We start from the raw sequence: 18,218 nt of genomic DNA, 5'->3' as shown, positions 1-18,218 counted from the left end.
CACCTTACACTATAGGGAATGCTTGTGAGGAATTTATAATGGGCACCGTTTATTGGCTGGCTTCCTAAAGCATCTAGGTGTTCGCTTCTGAGATAAAGTGAAGGTAGAAGTCTTTGAAGAAGTGCCCTCTCAAGTGTGTAATTGTGATTTGTGATTATCCTTTGGAAAGAGGAAATCCAGAGGTGTAAGGGGCCAGGTATTTAAATTAAATTTCTTGAATTATTCAGATAAGGTGATTTCTGGGCTGATGAAGAGTCATAGCAGATTTGCCTAGAGTTAACTACTTATCAAATTCAGTCATGGCTATGGAAATAATTGTATAAACCCAGAGAGAATACATTTCTGAGTTTTAAAAACTCTTTTCATCTCTCCTCATGATAAAATGGGAAATGGATGTACTGGGAGGCAGTTTTTAAAAGTAGGACTCAAGTATGCCATTTTGCTTGACTTTTTGAAGTTTCAGCATGGACACCCATTTTTCTGAAGGGCAGCAACACAGCAAGCATCAAAGTGCAGCACCATGACCAGCAGCAATCTTTCCCAAGCCGACGTTGTGCAGCTGTGCTTCGAGAATGTGACTAGATCTTGTCTTAAAACTCCCTACTCATCTGGATCGCGGGTGATCCTGTACCTAGTGCTTGGCTTTGGGTCTTTATTGGCCGTATTTGGAAACGTCTTGGTCATGACTTCAGTCCTTCACTTCAAGCAGCTGCATTCTCCAGCCAACTTCCTCATCGCCTCTCTGGCCTGCGCTGACTTTCTGGTGGGAGTGACCGTGATGCCCTTCAGCATGGTCAGGTCCGTGGAGAGCTGCTGGTACTTTGGAGCCACTTTTTGTGCCCTTCACAGCTGCTGTGATGCAGCGTTTTGCTACTCTTCCCTCTTCCACCTGTGCTTCATCTCCATCGACAGGTACGTGGCTGTCACCGACCCTCTGGTCTATCCCACCAAGTTCACGGCGTCTGTGTCAGGGCTATGCATCAGCATCTCCTGGGTCCTGCCCCTTGTCTACAGCGGTGCTGTGTTCTACACAGGAGTCAGTGACGATGGGATGGAGGGATTCGTCAGTGCTCTCAACTGTGTAGGTGGTTGTCAGATTGTTGTAAATCAAGACTGGGTTTTGATAGATTTTCTGTTATTCTTCATACCTACCCTCATCATGATAACTCTTTACAGTAAGATCTTTCTTGTAGCTAAACAACAAGCCGTAAAAATTGAACATCCTGGCCGCAGAGCAGAATCTGAGAGTTACAAAGCCAGAGTGGCCAAGCGAGAGAGAAAAGCAGCCAAAACCCTGGGTATTACAGTCATGGCGTTTATGATTTCATGGTTGCCATATACAATTGATACATTAATTGATGCTTACATGGGCTTCATAACGCCTGCCTATATTTATGAGATTTGCTGTTGGTGTGCTTATTATAACTCAGCCATAAACCCCTTGATCTATGCTTCATTTTACCCATGGTTTAGGAAAGCCATAAAAGTTATTTTAAGTGGGGGTCTTTTTCAGAATAGTTCATCAACCATGAGTTTATTTTCAGAATAAATATGAGCACTAAGTTGAGAGATTCGAGGATATGTTCAACATTATAAATTGATAATGAAATGAGTTATAAGAAATGAATAAAGCCTTTCAAATTGGGGGAATACATTATTTTTTCAAATTATCCATGAACAATGTCACATAAAAGTCCTTTCATCATAAGATAGTGGAAAGACATATACATTGTAAAGACATTTACTGCACTAAATAACAACTAATAAAGTGGTCTACCTTTATCACCTGTCTCAATGCTCTGTACACATCCTGACCACATGCCCTTGTTTCCTCCAGTTTCACTGAATTCCGAATCTTGCTTTTGGCTGTGAAATCTGTAATCATTTTCTTATTTACACTCGACTCTCATTTGTCTTTGAATGGCTGTTCTTTCTCAGCCTTTTGTGACCTTACAGTATTTCACTAGGACTGTCATAACAAAGTGTCACAGAGTGGGTGGCTTAATCAACAGAAATTATTTTCTCCTAATTTTAGAGGTTAGAATTGCAAGGTCAAGGCATCAGCAGGGTTGGTTTCTTCTGAGGACCTTTCTCCTTGGATTCCAGATGGCTGTCTCCTCTCTGTGTCACTACATGGTCTTTGCTATATGGGAATCTATGTCCTAATCATCTCTTCTAGGAAGAGCAGTCATATTGCATTAGGGCTCACCCTTCAAAGTTCACTTTAACTTAGGTAGCTTTTTTTTTTTTTTTTAAGATCTTATGTCCAAATACAGCTGTACTACCAACTGCTAGGAGATAGAATTTTAAAATATGAATTTTTTTTGGGGGGGGCATGATTCAGTCCCTAACAGACAGTCCAGGCTTGATGACATACCTAAAAGTCTGTTTATTTGCTGTTCTCCTGGGACTATATCTCCCTGTACCTTCCTGGAGCTTTTGGATTAGCAGGTAAGCCTCTCCTGCTTAGTGGCTGGGTAGGATCTTTAAATGTTACAGGTAATATTGTGGGACCAGTAAGTGTGCCTTGGGATCAAGAATTAGCCACAGACATCACACAGAAGTAGAAAATTGTGGAGAAATTTTACCATAAAAAGTCTGGCATAATGACCGTTAGCTGGCAGGAAACCTGCATAGGAAAGAATGATCAGTTATCACTAGCAGTGGTCATTTCTGAGCCAGTTTTGCTCACTTGAAAATAATGTGTAACTCACATCCCCATTTTTTCTCAGAAGTTTTCTGACTTAAATAAACCCAACTGTAGTGTGTGTTTACTTCCCCAGCATGTTTTACGGTCAAAAATGCGATGCTTTTACTGCAAAAATCCTCGTATTAAAAAGTGTGCATTGGAGTTCCCGTTGTGGCTCATCAGGCTACGTACCTGACTAGTACCCATGAGGATGTGGGTCTGGTCCCTGGCCTCACTCAGTGGGTTAGGGATCCAGCATTGCCATGAGCTGTGGTGTAGGTCACAGACATGGCTTGGATCTGGTGTTGCTGAGGCTGTGATATAGGCCAGCAGCTATAGCTCCGATTAGACCCCAAGCCTGGGAACTTCCACATGCTGCAGATCAGGCCCTAAAAAAGGACGTTCTAGATCCCCAAAATACTGGTCTCTGGTTCCCAAGTCACAAGGAATCCAGACCTTGGCTAAATGGGAGTCTACTGAGCTACACAAAAATAGGACCTATGGGCTGGCTGCCCTTGGCTACTGTCTCCCCAGGTCAAAATCCAAGCCACAGAATGTCTACTCCTAAAACCCTCAAATTATCTTCATTTGTCCACTTCAGTAGGCTTTGAGAGAGTGAGTTCCCACCTTGAGTTTGGAAATGATGAGAATGCTAGAGGTGCTCGGCATCGACCTCAGACCGTAGAACCCCAGGGCACTAAGGCATCTGGTGGCCTTAGTGGTGGCTTAGGCAGAATAAGTGGTCAAGGGTGAGGCCGAATCTGAGGCTGCACACAATATGCCTCAACACAACATCCCATGGACTAGAAAGGAATTAAAATGAAAAACAGAGAATATTATGAACTAAATAATGACAAAACATGACAAAACAATACAATTAAAACAAATTTTAAAATATTGTGAGAGGCAAGGGGGACGTCTTTGGATGTTGACCGTGATGAAACAGCTTACATCAAACCATTTCTCCCAACCAGAACAATTACAAGACCTCAGAGGAACACGTAGAACAACTGCAGCACTGGAGAGCAGGCAAGACACTTTGGAATGGCTAGAACGAGGTTACAGAGAGAAGGGAAAGACATTGAGGTGAGATGGGTCCTTTCCAGAGATTTTTGTATTTGCAACATCGGTTCCTGCTGTGACACATAGAAGCTAGCAGAAAGTGGTGGCCTAAAGGCACCAATAGCCTCAGGTTGATGTTGGGGAAAAACTGCAATTTAGGGACCAAGGAAGCCAGTGTGTGAGGAGTCAAGAGCCAGAAGAAATGAGACTAGCGGGAAAGTGGGCCCAGCACACCGTGTTGTGTTTGCACTTGAGATTTTTTTCTGAGTTCTAGACTGCTCTGTGGCTAGAGTGTGAGAAGCAAAGAAGAAAGTAATGGCTAGGAAACTAACCAGAGCTTTGACAGTCTGGCAGACCTGGCAAGGCAAATATTAGAGGTCATGGTTTTCCAAGGAGGAAAGATTGAGATATACAGCTCAGGATTACGGTTGAAACCCCATAGAGGAAGGAAAATCAGAAATGGGACCAGGCTTCCCAAGACTGAAATCTGAACTGGACTATCACATTCCCTGATCTGCTTTTACTCTGCTTGGCAGAAGAAAAACTAAATCCTGTTTGGAAGAAAACATCATCTACAATTGTATGTTCTATGACATAGAACTGAGTACTAACATCCAATAAAACATAAAACTTACCAGGATTTCATGCCATAGAAGCAAAATAACTCAATAAAAATTTCCCCAAATAATGCACAGGTAATATAGATACTGGAAATACTGCACTGTGGATTTTTTAAAAAAAATTTATTTCTACTATTTTCAACAAAATAAAAGATAAAGTTAAAAATCTCAGTGGAAACTGAAATTACTTAAATAAAATGAAAATTCTGGGATTGAAATATATAATATTAAAATAATCAAGCTCTTAATTACAGTCTAACAGCATATTAACAGTTGCTAAAGGCTGCAAAAGAAAGGATTCTTGAAAAAAGCAGGTAAGTAAAAAGTAGGTAAGTAGAACATACACAGAGTAAAGATCTAAGAATACATAGTTTGGAAAATACATAAAGAGCATGAGTCATATGGGATGCAAAGATCTAAAATTAGTACAATGTAAATTCCAAAAATATAGGGTAGAGTGAATTAAACCAGAAACAATATTTAAAGATATTTTGGCTGACAATTTTCCAAAATTTATTTAAGATATCAAGTCGGTTTTAAGGAATTCCACCAAAAAAAGGGAACGAGTTCCTTTCAAGTGCACAAAGAAACACACGCTCAGTGTACATGCTGAAAACAAAAGACAAATAAAACATTTAAAAGCAGTCATAGAAAGAAAACACATGACCTTCAAAGGAGCAAAAATAAGATGCTGACCTGAATTTTCAACAGAAATGAGGGGAGCTTAAATACATTGGAAGAATACCACTAATGTGTTCATATAAAATAACTGACAACCTTCTGGAGTCAGCAAATATACCACTCAAGATTAAAGGCAAAATAAACTATTTTAATAAATATTTTTGAGAGTCCTCACTGCCAGCACATGAGCATACAAAGGAAGGAAAGCGAGTACTCTGTGGAGAAGCAAACCACTTCCAGACTGAACACTGTAACGTAGGAGGTAAGGAAGGATATCACAAAGTATAAATACGAGAAAAAAATAAACGAATGCCAAAATAAAAATAAATGTCTTTTGAAGCTTATAAATGCAAGATTTGAAAAAATGACAAGAGTATCAAAAGAGAGATGATGGAATTTAAACATTTAATTGTGACCCCTAGCAATTTTTTGCATTGCATAGAATTGGTAAAATCATTAATTTATTGAAGAATTTAATTAATCAGGGATACAAAGTAAAATTCTAGGGGACCTGCCAACAGAATACTAAAGGTGATCAATTTGTAATTGTACAGAAGGGAATAATTGAATCATTTAAAAAATCTGATTACAATCAGTCAAGAAGGCTAAAACGAACAAAGAAAAAACATGATAAATAGAAAAAACAGTAATGCGGTCAATTTAAACCTAAATAGATCAACAATCATATTAAATATAAACACACTAGTTATTCAAATTGACAACAAACTTGTTGGACTGGGCTTAAAAAGTCAGCTCTAAATTCTCTGTTTTAGTTTACCCTTGGTTAGGAGAGAATTATAACTTCATATAACTGGCCAAGAATTAAAGGACAGTTTATCAACAGAAATTTGTTTTCAGGACAAGACCTAAATTTAAATGAAGAAATTGTGCTGTGTGGGGCAGTTTCTGTTTCTTACGGCGTGGAATACAGCATGGAGTATGATTTCAAATTTGGAGACAGGTGTTCCCCAGATTCAATAGTACAAACATTGTTTACAGTGAGCTTTCTCAAGCATCGGCTGCAAACATGTTTACAAAAGCGGTGAAACAAGGTTCTATGTCCTTACTGTTAGGATTTTTCAGTTTTCTATTTCCCAGTCTTCTGTGGGAATTTTTTTTTTTTTTTTTTTGGTATTTTCACTGTTCACACTCACCTCCCTGTTATTTTCGATGCACATTTTCTTCTTCCCACTTTCTGTTAATGTCATGTGCTTTGGGTCGTTCCCTAGACGCTTGTTTTCTCAACTTTCATTTCCGTGTCTTTGGCTGGGGCTCTGTTTTCTTAAATCTCCTCAGCTTCCACTGCTTCTATTCCATGGCAAGGAGTTTAGTCCTTCTTTTTCACCAATAGTCTTTCAACAATAAGGAACCAGGCATTATTTTCAGATCTTGCAAAAGCCGAAAATTGGCATTTAGGGGACATTCTCCTGGGGTAGTAACGACCATGACAAAATAGTATATCAACCACAATAATTTTCTTTCCAGCATGATTACTTCCATGGGGCATGTCACTTCACCACTTAAACACACAATGGGGAAATAATTACTTGACCGTCATGATATGTCGCAGACACTGCTGATCATAATGCAACTTATGATGTCACGCGCTTATAGCAGAAGATAATATATTCAAGAAATTGTGTTTGGACATTTAGCTGTCTATTTGGAAAAAGAAATTGTTAGATTCCTGCTCCCTCCTCTTTCTCTACACACACACACACACACACACACACACACACACAGACACACACACATTGCTTCAGGATAGATTGTAAAATACAAAACCATAACAATTTAGAAGAAAATACTGGAGACTGTTTTCATAGATTCTCATGGAAAGATCGACAGATTAACTACAAATCTAAAATTTCTACGTAACAAAAATGAAGTTGCAGATACGATGAACTTGAAAAAAACACTTAGAACATCTATTCTAATTACTTAAGTTGAAATGAGGAAGAATTAGGATTATTTTTCTAATGCTTGAGACTCAAAAGGCCAGGCCTTGTTGGGACAGGAAGAGCTGATATTCAATAGCTTTGGGGAAGTTCTGGGCAATAGGAAAACTTCCCTGCATCCCAGAGTAAGAGTAGGACAAATAACTGGAGAATAAAAATAAGTGAGAAAATAGCGAAGGTCTCTAGGAAAGCGTATGCCATCTCTCCCTGCATATGGTATGGGTTGGACAGAGGTTCTCTAAAGAGATCTACATCCTAAACCCTAGAACCTATAAATGCTAATCTTAGTTGAGAAAAGAAAATATTGGCGGATGTGATTAAGAATCTTAAAATGAAGAAACTATTCTGGATTATCCAGGTGGGTACTAAATGCCAGCACTGTGCATGTTCTTACAAGAAAGAGGCACAAGGCAACTACACAGAGAGAAAAAAGGCAATGTGGCCCCAGAAGCAGAGGTTGGAGTGATGCGACCACAAGCCAAAGAACACCGACAGCCAGGAGAAGATGAAAGAGGCTGGAGTTCCCCTTAGACCCTCCAAAGGGAGTAGGGCCCTAGTAAGACTTTGATTTGGATTCCATACTTTGGCCTCCGGAACTATGAGGGAATACCCTTCTATTGCTTCAAGCCACCAAGTTCATGGCCATTTGTGGTAGCAGTGACAAAATGAATTTAGTCAAGTATGTTTGAAGGGAGAAAGCCCAGGTGTAGAGGGAAGTCATTCTCCCTTTCCTGGGCAGAACGCACTGAATATGAAGGCCACAGTGCAGAAATGGACACATAGGCTGTCTCAGCATGTAGCCTGGGACAGCCTCACAGCGCATCTCACAGCTCTGCCACGGTGCAGGGGCAGGAAAAGATTCCTGAGGCTTTGAGGGCAGCATTGGGTCATGATAGGTCCTAGAAATCCCCACCCAACCTTCCATGGTCCTGTGTGGCACCAGCACAGCTGAAGGATCCCTTGCTCTGAGAAGCAGTGTTCCCAACACCACTTATTGCAGAGACTGTTTTCCCCACATTTGTATCATAGATTGCTGCTTTTGTCACAGATGGATTGACCATAAGCGTGGGGGTCTATTTCTGGGCTCTCTGTTTTTGGGTCATACTGTACTGTTTTGGTCACTATAGCTTTGTAGTATGGTTTAAAGCCAGGGAGCATAATTTTTCTTTATTCTTATTACTTTACACTTTTCATGTGTGTTAATTTTAGCTTGAAGCCCATTGTTGCTATTGCTGTCTTATGTCTGTCTCTCATATAACATGAAGACCCCCTTAGGGGCAGGCAGTGTTTCTTGTTTACCCGTGTCTTAAAGACCCTGACAGGAATAGATGCTTAATGAATAAGCGAATATCAGTATTGTACACATGATTGACTGGTATACAGCTGAATTTATGGATGTCTTAAGATGACTTACACCCATAAATCTTCTAATGATTTGAAGCATCTCTGCCTTTTTCCTCGTCTTAAGGAGAATTCTCTCCACTTTCCCTGTTGAGGATATCACATGAGGTAGGCCCTTTCTGTAGAGACCTTTACAGGTAGAAACAATCACTTACCTTTTTAGTTAGTTAAGAGCTTTTGCTTTCAGTAATGATTCAAATTTGAAATTTGTCAAATACATTTTGGCATTTCCTCAGACGGTCATAGAAGTTTAATCGGTTAAAATGGTGCGTTATACTAATACACTCTCTCTGGTTAAAGAAAATGTCCGTTCTTGGCACGGACTCTAATCAAAATGTATGTTTTTGTATATGCTGTGGGGGTTCGTTTGCAAAAGTTGACTGTTTTTGCGTCTTTGTTTATGAGGGAGAGTGTTCTTTCATTTTCCTTGCGTTCCATGCTATTCTCCCTCAAAGAAGAACTTTTAACTAGAGATTGTCTTCTCCCTGTTCACACCCTGTCCTATAGGGACTCCGCTGTAGATGATTTTGGACATGGGATTTGGCCGTGCCTCCTGGGGATGGTTGTATCATGAACTTTTCAGACAGTCTTGTGGGGTGGGGAGTATGCGAGGGTGGGTAGCAAAGGTAACCAATGAATAGCAAATAACACACGTCTCACTAACTTTGACAAAGAGGACTCTCCCCCATACCCATATATAAGCCAAGAAACAACAGAGTATGGATAAATTGTAAGGCAAGACATATTTTGTGGCTAAAGCAAATGTGCAAGCGATTTATTTGAAGTGAAGTTCTTAGTTGATTTCAAAAACCATGCGCAATTATATTCCAAAGTATAAGAAAAATAACAGTAATCATAGCTAAGATCTCCTGGGTATTTAAACTGAAGCGATTGTTATTTCACACTTTCAGAAATTAAAACTAATATGGTTTGTAACAGGTCATGGAGATAATATTTGGGAACTCTGACATAAGTAATGAGTTCAAAGAAATCTTTTCTCTCCCTTCAGGCAATAGCAAACTGCTCTATCTGGTGTGATTGACAAAGGGGCAGGTCTTCTCCACGGGTTTACACGCTCTTTACAGCAGCAGCATGAACAGCCTCTCACCTTCTGCAGCTGTGCAGCTCTGCTACGAGAACGTGAACGGATCCTGCGTGAAAGCCCCCTACTCGCCTGGGTCCCGGCTGGTTCTGTACACAGTGTTTGGCTGTGGGGCTCTGCTGGCCATGCTGGGCAACCTCCTGGTGATGATTGCCATCCTTCACTTCAAGCAGCTGCACTCGCCCACCAACTTCCTCATCGCCTCTCTGGCCTGCGCTGACTTTCTGGTGGGAGTGACTGTGATGCCCTTCAGCATGGTCAGGTCCGTGGAGAGCTGCTGGTACTTTGGGCGAAGCTTCTGTACTTTCCACACGTGCTGTGATGTGGCCTTTTGTTACTCGTCTCTCTTCCACCTGTGCTTCATCTCCATCGACAGGTACATTGCTGTCACCGACCCTCTGGTCTATCCCACCAAGTTCACGGTGTCTGTGTCAGGGCTATGCATCAGCATCTCCTGGGTCCTGCCCCTTGTCTACAGCGGTGCTGTGTTCTACACAGGTGCCTATGATGATGGGCTGGAAGAATTATCTAGCGCTGTTAACTGTCTAGGAGGTTGTCAGACAGTTGTAAATCAAAACTGGGTGTTGATAGATTTTCTATCCTTCTTTATACCTACTCTTGTTATGATCATTCTCTATAGTAATATTTTTCTTGTGGCTAGACAACAGGCTAAAAAAATTGAAAATACTGGTGGCAAAACAGAATCATCTTCAGACAGTTACAAATCCAGAGTGGCCAAGCGAGAGAGAAAAGCAGCTAAAACCCTGAGTATCACAGTCATAACATTTATGATTTCATGGATACCCTATAGTATTGACTCATTAATCGATGCCTTTATGGGCTTCATAACCCCTGCCTATATTTATGAGATTTGCTGTTGGTGTGCTTATTATAACTCAGCCATAAATCCCTTGATTTATGCTTTATTTTACCCATGGTTTAGGAAAGCCATAAAAATTGTTGTGAGTGGTCAAGTTTTTAAGAATGATTCTGCAAGCATGAATTTGTTCTCTGGACAAATGTAAGCCATTGGATTAAGGTGAAGATAGCTTTACAATTTCAAATGAAACAAATTTTTAAAAATCAAGTAAAATGACTAACAAATAGAAAAAAAATCACTTTTCAAATTTGATTTCTAGAATAAATCAATGTTTGTCCGTCTTGTTAGGATATGCATGTCCCTGTTATATCTCCAGAAATATTTGACTAATAACTGTTAGATGCCTGTTTGTTAACTGCTGCAGGTGTCATCGTCATTCCTCACTCCCTGCTGACACCATCCTCCTTCTCTTTCCTCTTTTAATCCCGTGGTCTCTTCCATTTGTAACCTGAAAATATCTTTGCTGTCTGGATTTCCTTTCCTCTTTTCCTTACAAATTGTCCTCCTTACTCTCAATTTATCCAAGTTTCTCTATGATTGGCTTTCACCAGGCTATTGCTTTTTTTTTTTTTTCAATAAAACTTACCAAACTGGTCAATAGTGAATAAGGGTTCATCAGCCATAAAATCAGTTTATAAATAAGCCTAAATTTCACATTGATGATTTAAAAATTTTGACATTGGCATGGTGATATATTGGGAATTTTCCAGTAATTATGACATGAAATATAGCACTTGAAGATGATCCATAAAACTGGGGAGGAGAAATGGTACCTCAATCTCACCTTTCTATTCTTACCTTTTTTGGTGAGGTGAACATCCTTGAGCATTTGATAGAAACTTATTTACTAACAGTTGAGAAAATGGTCCTATTTTCTAGTTTCCTCAAATCTGCACTTTCCTGCTCTGTCAATTGATTATTTCTGTCAGACCTCTCATACCATACCTGTCTCAGCTTTCCTACCAAACTTAATGCTTTTTTCACTTTCAAAGGGTTTTTTGTTTTTGGGGAGGTTTTGGGGGATTTGTTTTTAGGTCTGCACCCACAGCTTATGGAAGTTCCCAGGCTAGGGGTTGAACCGGAGCTGTAGCACCGGCCTATGCCACAGCTAAGCAACGCGGGATCCGAGCTGAATCTGCAGTCTACACCACAACTCATGGCAATGCCGGATCCTTAACCCACGAGGCCAGGGAAGGAACCCGCAACCTCATGGTTCCTAGTGGGGTTCGTTTCTGCTGACACGATGGGAACTCCACTTTCAAATGTTTCTTTGCATCACGTTGCCTGCTAATGTATATTAATGTGTTAATGTGTGTTAAAGTCTTTCTTGGGGAGTTCCCGTCGTGGCTCAGTGGTTAACGAATCCAACTAAGAACCATGAGGTTGCGGGTTTCGATCCCTGCCCTTGCTCAGTGGGTTAAGGATCCGGCATTGCGTGAGCTCTGCTGTAGTTTGCAGACTCAGCTCGGATCCTGCGTTGCTGTGGCTCTGGTGTAGGCTGGCAGCTGCAGCTCCGTTAGACCCCTAGCCTGGGAACCTCCATACGCCGCAGGTGCGGCCCTAGAAAAGACAAAAAAAAAAAAAAAAGTTTTTCTTTGGACTCAGTATACTTTCATTTTGAGCAGATTGTTTCTGGGTTCTGGCATTTCTGGCGCTCCTAAAGGTCTCTAACCATACACATCAGCCATTTGAAACTCAAGATGAGACTCATATTTTACATTTTGAGGGATATTTTTTAAATGTGGGAATAACCATGAGCAAATGGTACAATTTCTGCAATAGTAGTTATAGTTTCTCAGTCCACGAGGTTTTTTGCTTTACCTCCCAGTCTAGATAAAGGCCATTTTTTTGTTATTTTCTCCCATAAACACTATTTTGAAATTATGCATTGTCCAGGATAAAATGATACCATTATTTAAGTTATTAGAAAAAAAGTGGATAATTTAGAAATGTTGAGATGGTATATAACTTTTTGAAAAATTCTTTAGCATCTTGTTTCGTGTATTTCACAATATCAAATCTGATTTCTTCCAGATATAAACAACTAGAAGTTAACATAGCTTTTATAGTTTTTATTGGTAGAATTGGAAGAGATTCTTGCACTAAATTTAGATTTTTACACTTCAAGGGAAAACAAAGCCATGTTAAGGAACAAAAGGCACACTTGGAAATTATTGGCAGCATACATGGAGAAGAAAGGGCTAGTAGATTTAAAAATGTAAAAGCATTTTACAAAGCTGAAATGGAGACAAATATCCCACTAACGAATAAATAGGCAATTTTACAGAGATATGGCTAATAAATTCATTAAAATGTCAAATGCACAAATAATCAAAAGCGTTAATAAAAATATAACAGTGTTTCATATCTCAAATTGGAAAATTTTAAGAGGATCGATAATAGTTGGTATTAATTAGCATGTGGGAAATTGAGTGCTCTTGTGAGACTAGAATATGCTCATATACCCCTAGGAAAAATAGCAATTAGTATCTTCTTTTTGAGGAGAGTTAAATTTATGTAAAGTTTTAAATGATGCATGTCATTTGACTCTTGTAATTCTATTTCTGGCAAATATTCTTAAGGAAAGAGCCAGGTAAGGGAGCAAATATAACAAAGGCATTCTTTGTATATCTCTTAACTACTAACTGGAAAAAACTTTGCTCAATGTGGGACAAATTAAATAAACATGGTCCGCCCATGCAATAGAATGCTATGAAGTCAATGAAAAGCATTAAGGAGTTCTATAAAATCTGATTTCTAGAAGTCCCAACGGTTTCAGATACAAGACTATAACCTGAAAATGACAAGTCCTAAGTTACCGCTGAGGTATTCTTGAAAGAGAGGATTTCTAGGAACTGAAAGGCAACTTAGCCCATGGTCAAAACACAGACTCCTGAGCCAGTTGGCCTTAAAGTTCAATCCAGGGCACATATTGGAAAGTTTAATTTATAAGATTTCTTTTTTCTTAGACTGTGTTTTTCCTGATTTTGTCATTAAAACACTTTTATTTTATAAAATTATGACAAGGTACATGGAAATTTTTGCTGCTCTTATTGGTGCTGTTTAGCATGTCCTTCGTTGGCAAGTTAAAATTTGGCAATTGTTATCTGTTGGTTCTCAAAATTTCATCCATTTTTAAATTTCTGAAACCCAAATTTCTAGGAACCACTTTCCTGAGCAATTAATATTTTAAATAGGAAACCTGGTATTTTCAGCAGATAAGGTTTCCATAATGTCCCCCAGATAATCCAGGGCAACACCGTTCAACTCCAAACCTTAGAACAGTTGAAATAATAATGAGTGATAATAAAATTGACATGCACAATGGAAAGAGAAGATCAAGAAATCAACCACATAGAATGTAAACTGGTACAGCCACTATGGAGAACAGTTTGGAGATACCTTAGAAATCTATACATAGAACTTCCATATGACCCCGCAATCCCACTCTTGGGCATCTATCCGGACAAAACTCTACTTAAAAGAGACACATGCACCCGTATGTTCATTGCAGCACTATTCCCAATAGCCAGGACATGGAAACAACCCAAATGTCCATCAACAGATGATTGGATTAGGAAGATGTGGTGCATATACACAAGGAATACTACTCAGCCATAAAAAATGACATTTGCAGCAACATGGATGGAACTAGAGAATCTCATACTGAGTGAAATGAGTCAGAAAGACAAAGACAAATACCATATGATATCACTTATAACTGGAATCTAATATCCAGCACAAATGAACATCTCCTCAGAAAAGAAAATCATGGACTTGGAGAAGAGACTTGTGGCTGCCTGATGGGAGGGGGAGGGAGTGGGAGGGATCGGGAGCTTGGGCTTATCAGACACAACTTAGAATAGATTTACAAGGAGATCCTGCTGAATAGCATTGAGAACTATGTCTAGATACTCATATTGCAACAGAACAAAGGGTGGGGGAAAAGAAAATGTATACATGTAAGGATAACTTGATCCCCTTGCTGTACAGTGGGAAAAAAAATAAATCAATAAAAAGCTTAAAAAAAAAAAAAAGAGGAGTTCCCGTCGTGGCGCAGTGGTTAACGAATCCGACTAGGAACCATGAGGTTGCGGGTTCGGTCCCTGCCCTTGCTCAGTGGGTTAACGATCCGGCGTTGCTGTGAGCTGTGGTGTAGGTTGCAGACGTGGCTCAGATCCCGCGTTGCTGTGGCTCTGGTGTAGGCCGGTGGCTACAGCTCCGATTGGACCCCTAGCCTGGGAACCTCCATATGCCGCAGAAGCGGCCCAAGAAATAGCAACAACAACAACAACAAACGCCAAAAAAAAAAAAAAAAGAAAGAAAAAAAAAGAAATCAACCACATAGAAAAAGCAACATGGAATGTCTCCTATCACAAGAGAAGAATTGTCCTGCATTTTCCCACCTTTTTATTTTATTTTATTTTTTTGGGGGGACTACACTTCTGAAGTGTATTAGAGGAGGAAGCTAGGTATTTTATACTGTGTCCATGTTTGGGGTTAGTCTCTAAATAGGAACTAGTCTCATGTTAAGATGAAAGGTAAATTGGAGACCCTTCCCAAGGCCTCTAAAATGTTTGTAAATATGTGATTCTTCCTATCTTACTCATGAGACCATCTTGAGTAAACATATTTGCATCAGGTAAAGATCAAAATTAGGCAGCAATCACATTTCTCTCGGGGTTATAATACTAACACCTAGGGCAGAATATGGAGTCAAACTTTGGTTGCCTTGCATCATCTCAAGTTTTCAGTCCCAGATCTACACTGGACCTTTAGTTTTCAAGCTTTTAACTTCTCTAAGGCATTCTTAACATTAAAGTCTGTGAAATGAATCAATTCCCCAAATGAGAAAGAGTGTGAGGCATTCCTTATTATGATGAAAGTGGGAGAAAATTCGTTAATGATGCCCTGTGGTCTTTCAAGTGCCCACACTTGAAAGCTTGTTAATGAGAAGAAGGGGACAGAAATGTTTTGTATTCTTGTCTCTTTGGATTAGAGGCTAGAGGTAACCAAACACAAAACAGGATCAAAGTGTTACGCAGTTGATGAACAGCACTTGGCTTCGTTACATGCAATTGATATATCTAATTAACAGTCTAAGCCATTCTTCAAGTTATTGCGTAACAGAATCAATTCTTATCTTGATTCATCATACAATTCATTTGCATTTCACAAGTATTTCTTAGAAATGTGTAACTGCTTATGGAATACTTTCGGGTGAGAAACCATACAAAACTATATTTCTTCCCATCACAACCCCAGTGGGCTCTAGCCTATCTTCGCCTCTTCATCCTGTCATTAGATTTCAGGCAGACCCCAGAGCTGTCCAGTCACTCTGAGTGTTACAAATTTCCATTTTGATCTATTCTGGTTTACTGCCATGATCTATGTCTAATCGAGGATCCCTCTCCTTCTCAGGTCCATTGATGACCAGGCTGACACTCGAAAGGTATGATTTTTAGGCAAGGAGCATTTCTGATCTTTTATTTTTCCATGCTCCTTTGCTGCCCTCTTCCATAGAGAGAGGTGAAAGAGAGAGTAGAAGGAAAAGAGAACAGTTGTTTTGTGCCAAGTTTGGTCTGCTTTAACTTTGCTGGTGGTCCTGACCTCTGTGTGGTGAGCCTTCTAACACTGTCCCTCTCTCATGCAGTGCCTATCTGGGGTCCTCAAGCATCCCTGCAGGAGGCATTTTCTTCTCCAGGTCCCTCATGCCTGTGGTCAGTGCTCCTTTGACCTTTTCCAACCTCCTCCTCAAGTCCTGTGGGGTGTGTGTCAGATGCTTGATCCACAGGGAAATGGGACACCTGTGGAAGGGCCAAATCTGACGGGCTCTCACATGGCCTCCAGTCCTCAGGAAACCCATGCATCGCTGACACCTTAATCAGTGACAGTATGGGCATGTCTCCCTGCTGGTTCTTTTCTCCTCCCATCCATCTCTCTCCAGTTTACTTTCCTCTGCTCAACATGAGCACAGGGCAGATCAGCAACACAACTGAATAAGCAGATCTAAAGAGACAATCAAGAGTCAGGTAGCAGTGTACAACAAGTTTTATTTACACCCTCAGAGAGAGCAAGCTGCTCTGGGGTAGTGACTGGTGCTGGCTGCAACTGGGTCCTTCCTTATATCTCTACATTGCAGACATGTTTGAGGACCCCCATTCTCTTGTCCCCAGGACTGCTAATTTACTGTCCCAACCCCCCTGTGCCGTGCACGTGAGTAAGGGCTGAGTGTTGTTTTGATCTCTGTATGGGGGGCACCTTTTGATCCTCTGATTGGTTCTGGGCAAGGATCCCTTATTTGCATGGAGAACAGGTTATAGAATGGCAGGTGAGGAGTGGGTGACATTCCCTCTCTAGCTGGGAGTGAGCAGCCCAAGCTGGTCAAGATGGGGGAAGGAGCATTACAATGAGACATGGCCAGAGATTTTGGGTTTAATCTCCTTGAAATGGACTTGGAGCTTGTGACCACTCCCCACATGAATTCATGAGACTGGCTATCTGACCTTGCTCGGAATATTTAAGCTGTGGTCTGCACCTACAAAAGGACAGTAAAATGGTAAAATTTGATGATTTGTCTAATATATTAGAAAGGCTACTGGAGTTCCCGCCATGGTGCAGCGGAAACGAATCCGACTAGGAACCATGAGGTTGCGGGTTCGATCCCTGGCCTCACTCAGTGGGTTAAGGGTCCAGCGTTGCCTTGAGCTGTGGTGTAGGTCACAGTCACGGCTCAGATCCCACGTTGCTGTGGCTGTGGCATAGGCTGGCAGCTGTTGCTCCAATTAGACCCCTAGCCTGGGAACCTCCATGTGCCCTGGGTGTGGCCCTAAAAAAGAAAAAAAAAAAAAAAAAGAAAGAAAAAAAAGGCTACTAAAAAAAGAGAAGTATATTGAAATAAATGTGAGAAGTGCTTTTTTTTTCAGGGCCGCACCTGCGCCCACAGCAATGCCAGATCCTTAAGCCACTGAGCGAGGCTGGGGATTGAACCCACATCCACATGGATTCCAGTGAAGTTTGTAACCCACTGAGCCACAACAGGAACACCTAAGAAGAGCTTATTGGAATCCAGAAGTTTTATGATATTCAGCAGATTTCTTAAACACTGATTTTTTTTCCTTTTTGTCTTTTAAAGGAGAGGAAATATTTTTATTCTGCTATGTCCATGAAAAAAATAATTAATAGTCAATCTACGGAAGAAATAGAGGATTTCATTGGCACCAACATGAGGATTATAGTTCGGGAAGCATCTTTCAGAAAGCGCAGTCATATACATTTTTGAAACAAAGGAACATACATCAAAATGATACACTGACATGTTATATAAAGTTCACCAAAGATACATAGTCTGGATAAGCACATACTAAATGAGCCACAGGTCACCATGACCCCTTACACAGTTAGGAAAAGATTACCTTCTAAAGAGTTACATTGTTGGCATCAGAAAAAGGAAAAAAAAACAAACAACTTTACATTCAATCAGGCATTCCTACCTTGAAGAGGTCTGGTTAACTATAAAGTAGATACACATTGCACCTTAAGATTAGCCCAATATGGGCAGGGAATATGCTATGCTTAAATTTTCTTGCCTGACCTCAAAAGATTAATTTTATTCCAATAATAGCTTGCAAAACAGGATAAGAAGAAGTTACTGTACCGAAACCATAGGAGTCGAAATAAATTTATTGTACTTAGTATACTGAAGAATTGTAGATAAACTGATATTATACAGGCTAGGGTGCTTTTAATCATCTGTAAAATCAGATAAAGATAAGACAGCTTCTCACAAGAACAGTGTAATCAGAAACAATACACTATTTCCAGA

The 18,218-nt window shown here is 40.2% G+C and overlaps 2 protein-coding genes across 2 annotated transcripts; both read left to right on the top strand.

The window, feature by feature from the left end:
- The first annotated feature begins 520 nt into the window (after positions 1-520).
- TAAR8 (trace amine associated receptor 8) lies at positions 521-1,549 on the top strand. The gene has a single exon (XM_047769127.1). It carries the CDS (start codon positions 521-523, stop codon positions 1,547-1,549), a length of 1,029 nt encoding a protein of 342 aa, XP_047625083.1.
- A 7,954-nt stretch (positions 1,550-9,503) lies between these two features.
- On the top strand, positions 9,504-10,538 carry LOC125121004 (trace amine-associated receptor 6). Its single transcript, XM_047769336.1, has one exon. The coding sequence runs from the start codon at positions 9,504-9,506 to the stop codon at positions 10,536-10,538; it is 1,035 nt and encodes a 344-aa protein (XP_047625292.1).
- The last annotated feature ends 7,680 nt before the right edge of the window (positions 10,539-18,218 follow it).

The sequence above is a fragment of the Phacochoerus africanus genome, chromosome 2 (assembly GCF_016906955.1).
Source record: "Phacochoerus africanus isolate WHEZ1 chromosome 2, ROS_Pafr_v1, whole genome shotgun sequence".
Lineage (NCBI taxonomy): Eukaryota > Metazoa > Chordata > Mammalia > Artiodactyla > Suidae > Phacochoerus > Phacochoerus africanus.
The sequence above is the reverse complement of the archived record's forward strand: the minus strand, read 5'-3'. Positions and strand labels throughout refer to the sequence as shown.

Bases quoted from the DNA above. Each gene is read 5' to 3' on its own strand.
- LOC125121004 (XM_047769336.1), top strand. From the start codon at position 9,504: ATGAACAGCCTCTCACCTTCTGCAGCTGTGCAGCTCTGCTACGAGAAC.
- TAAR8 (XM_047769127.1), top strand. From the start codon at position 521: ATGACCAGCAGCAATCTTTCCCAAGCCGACGTTGTGCAGCTGTGCTTC.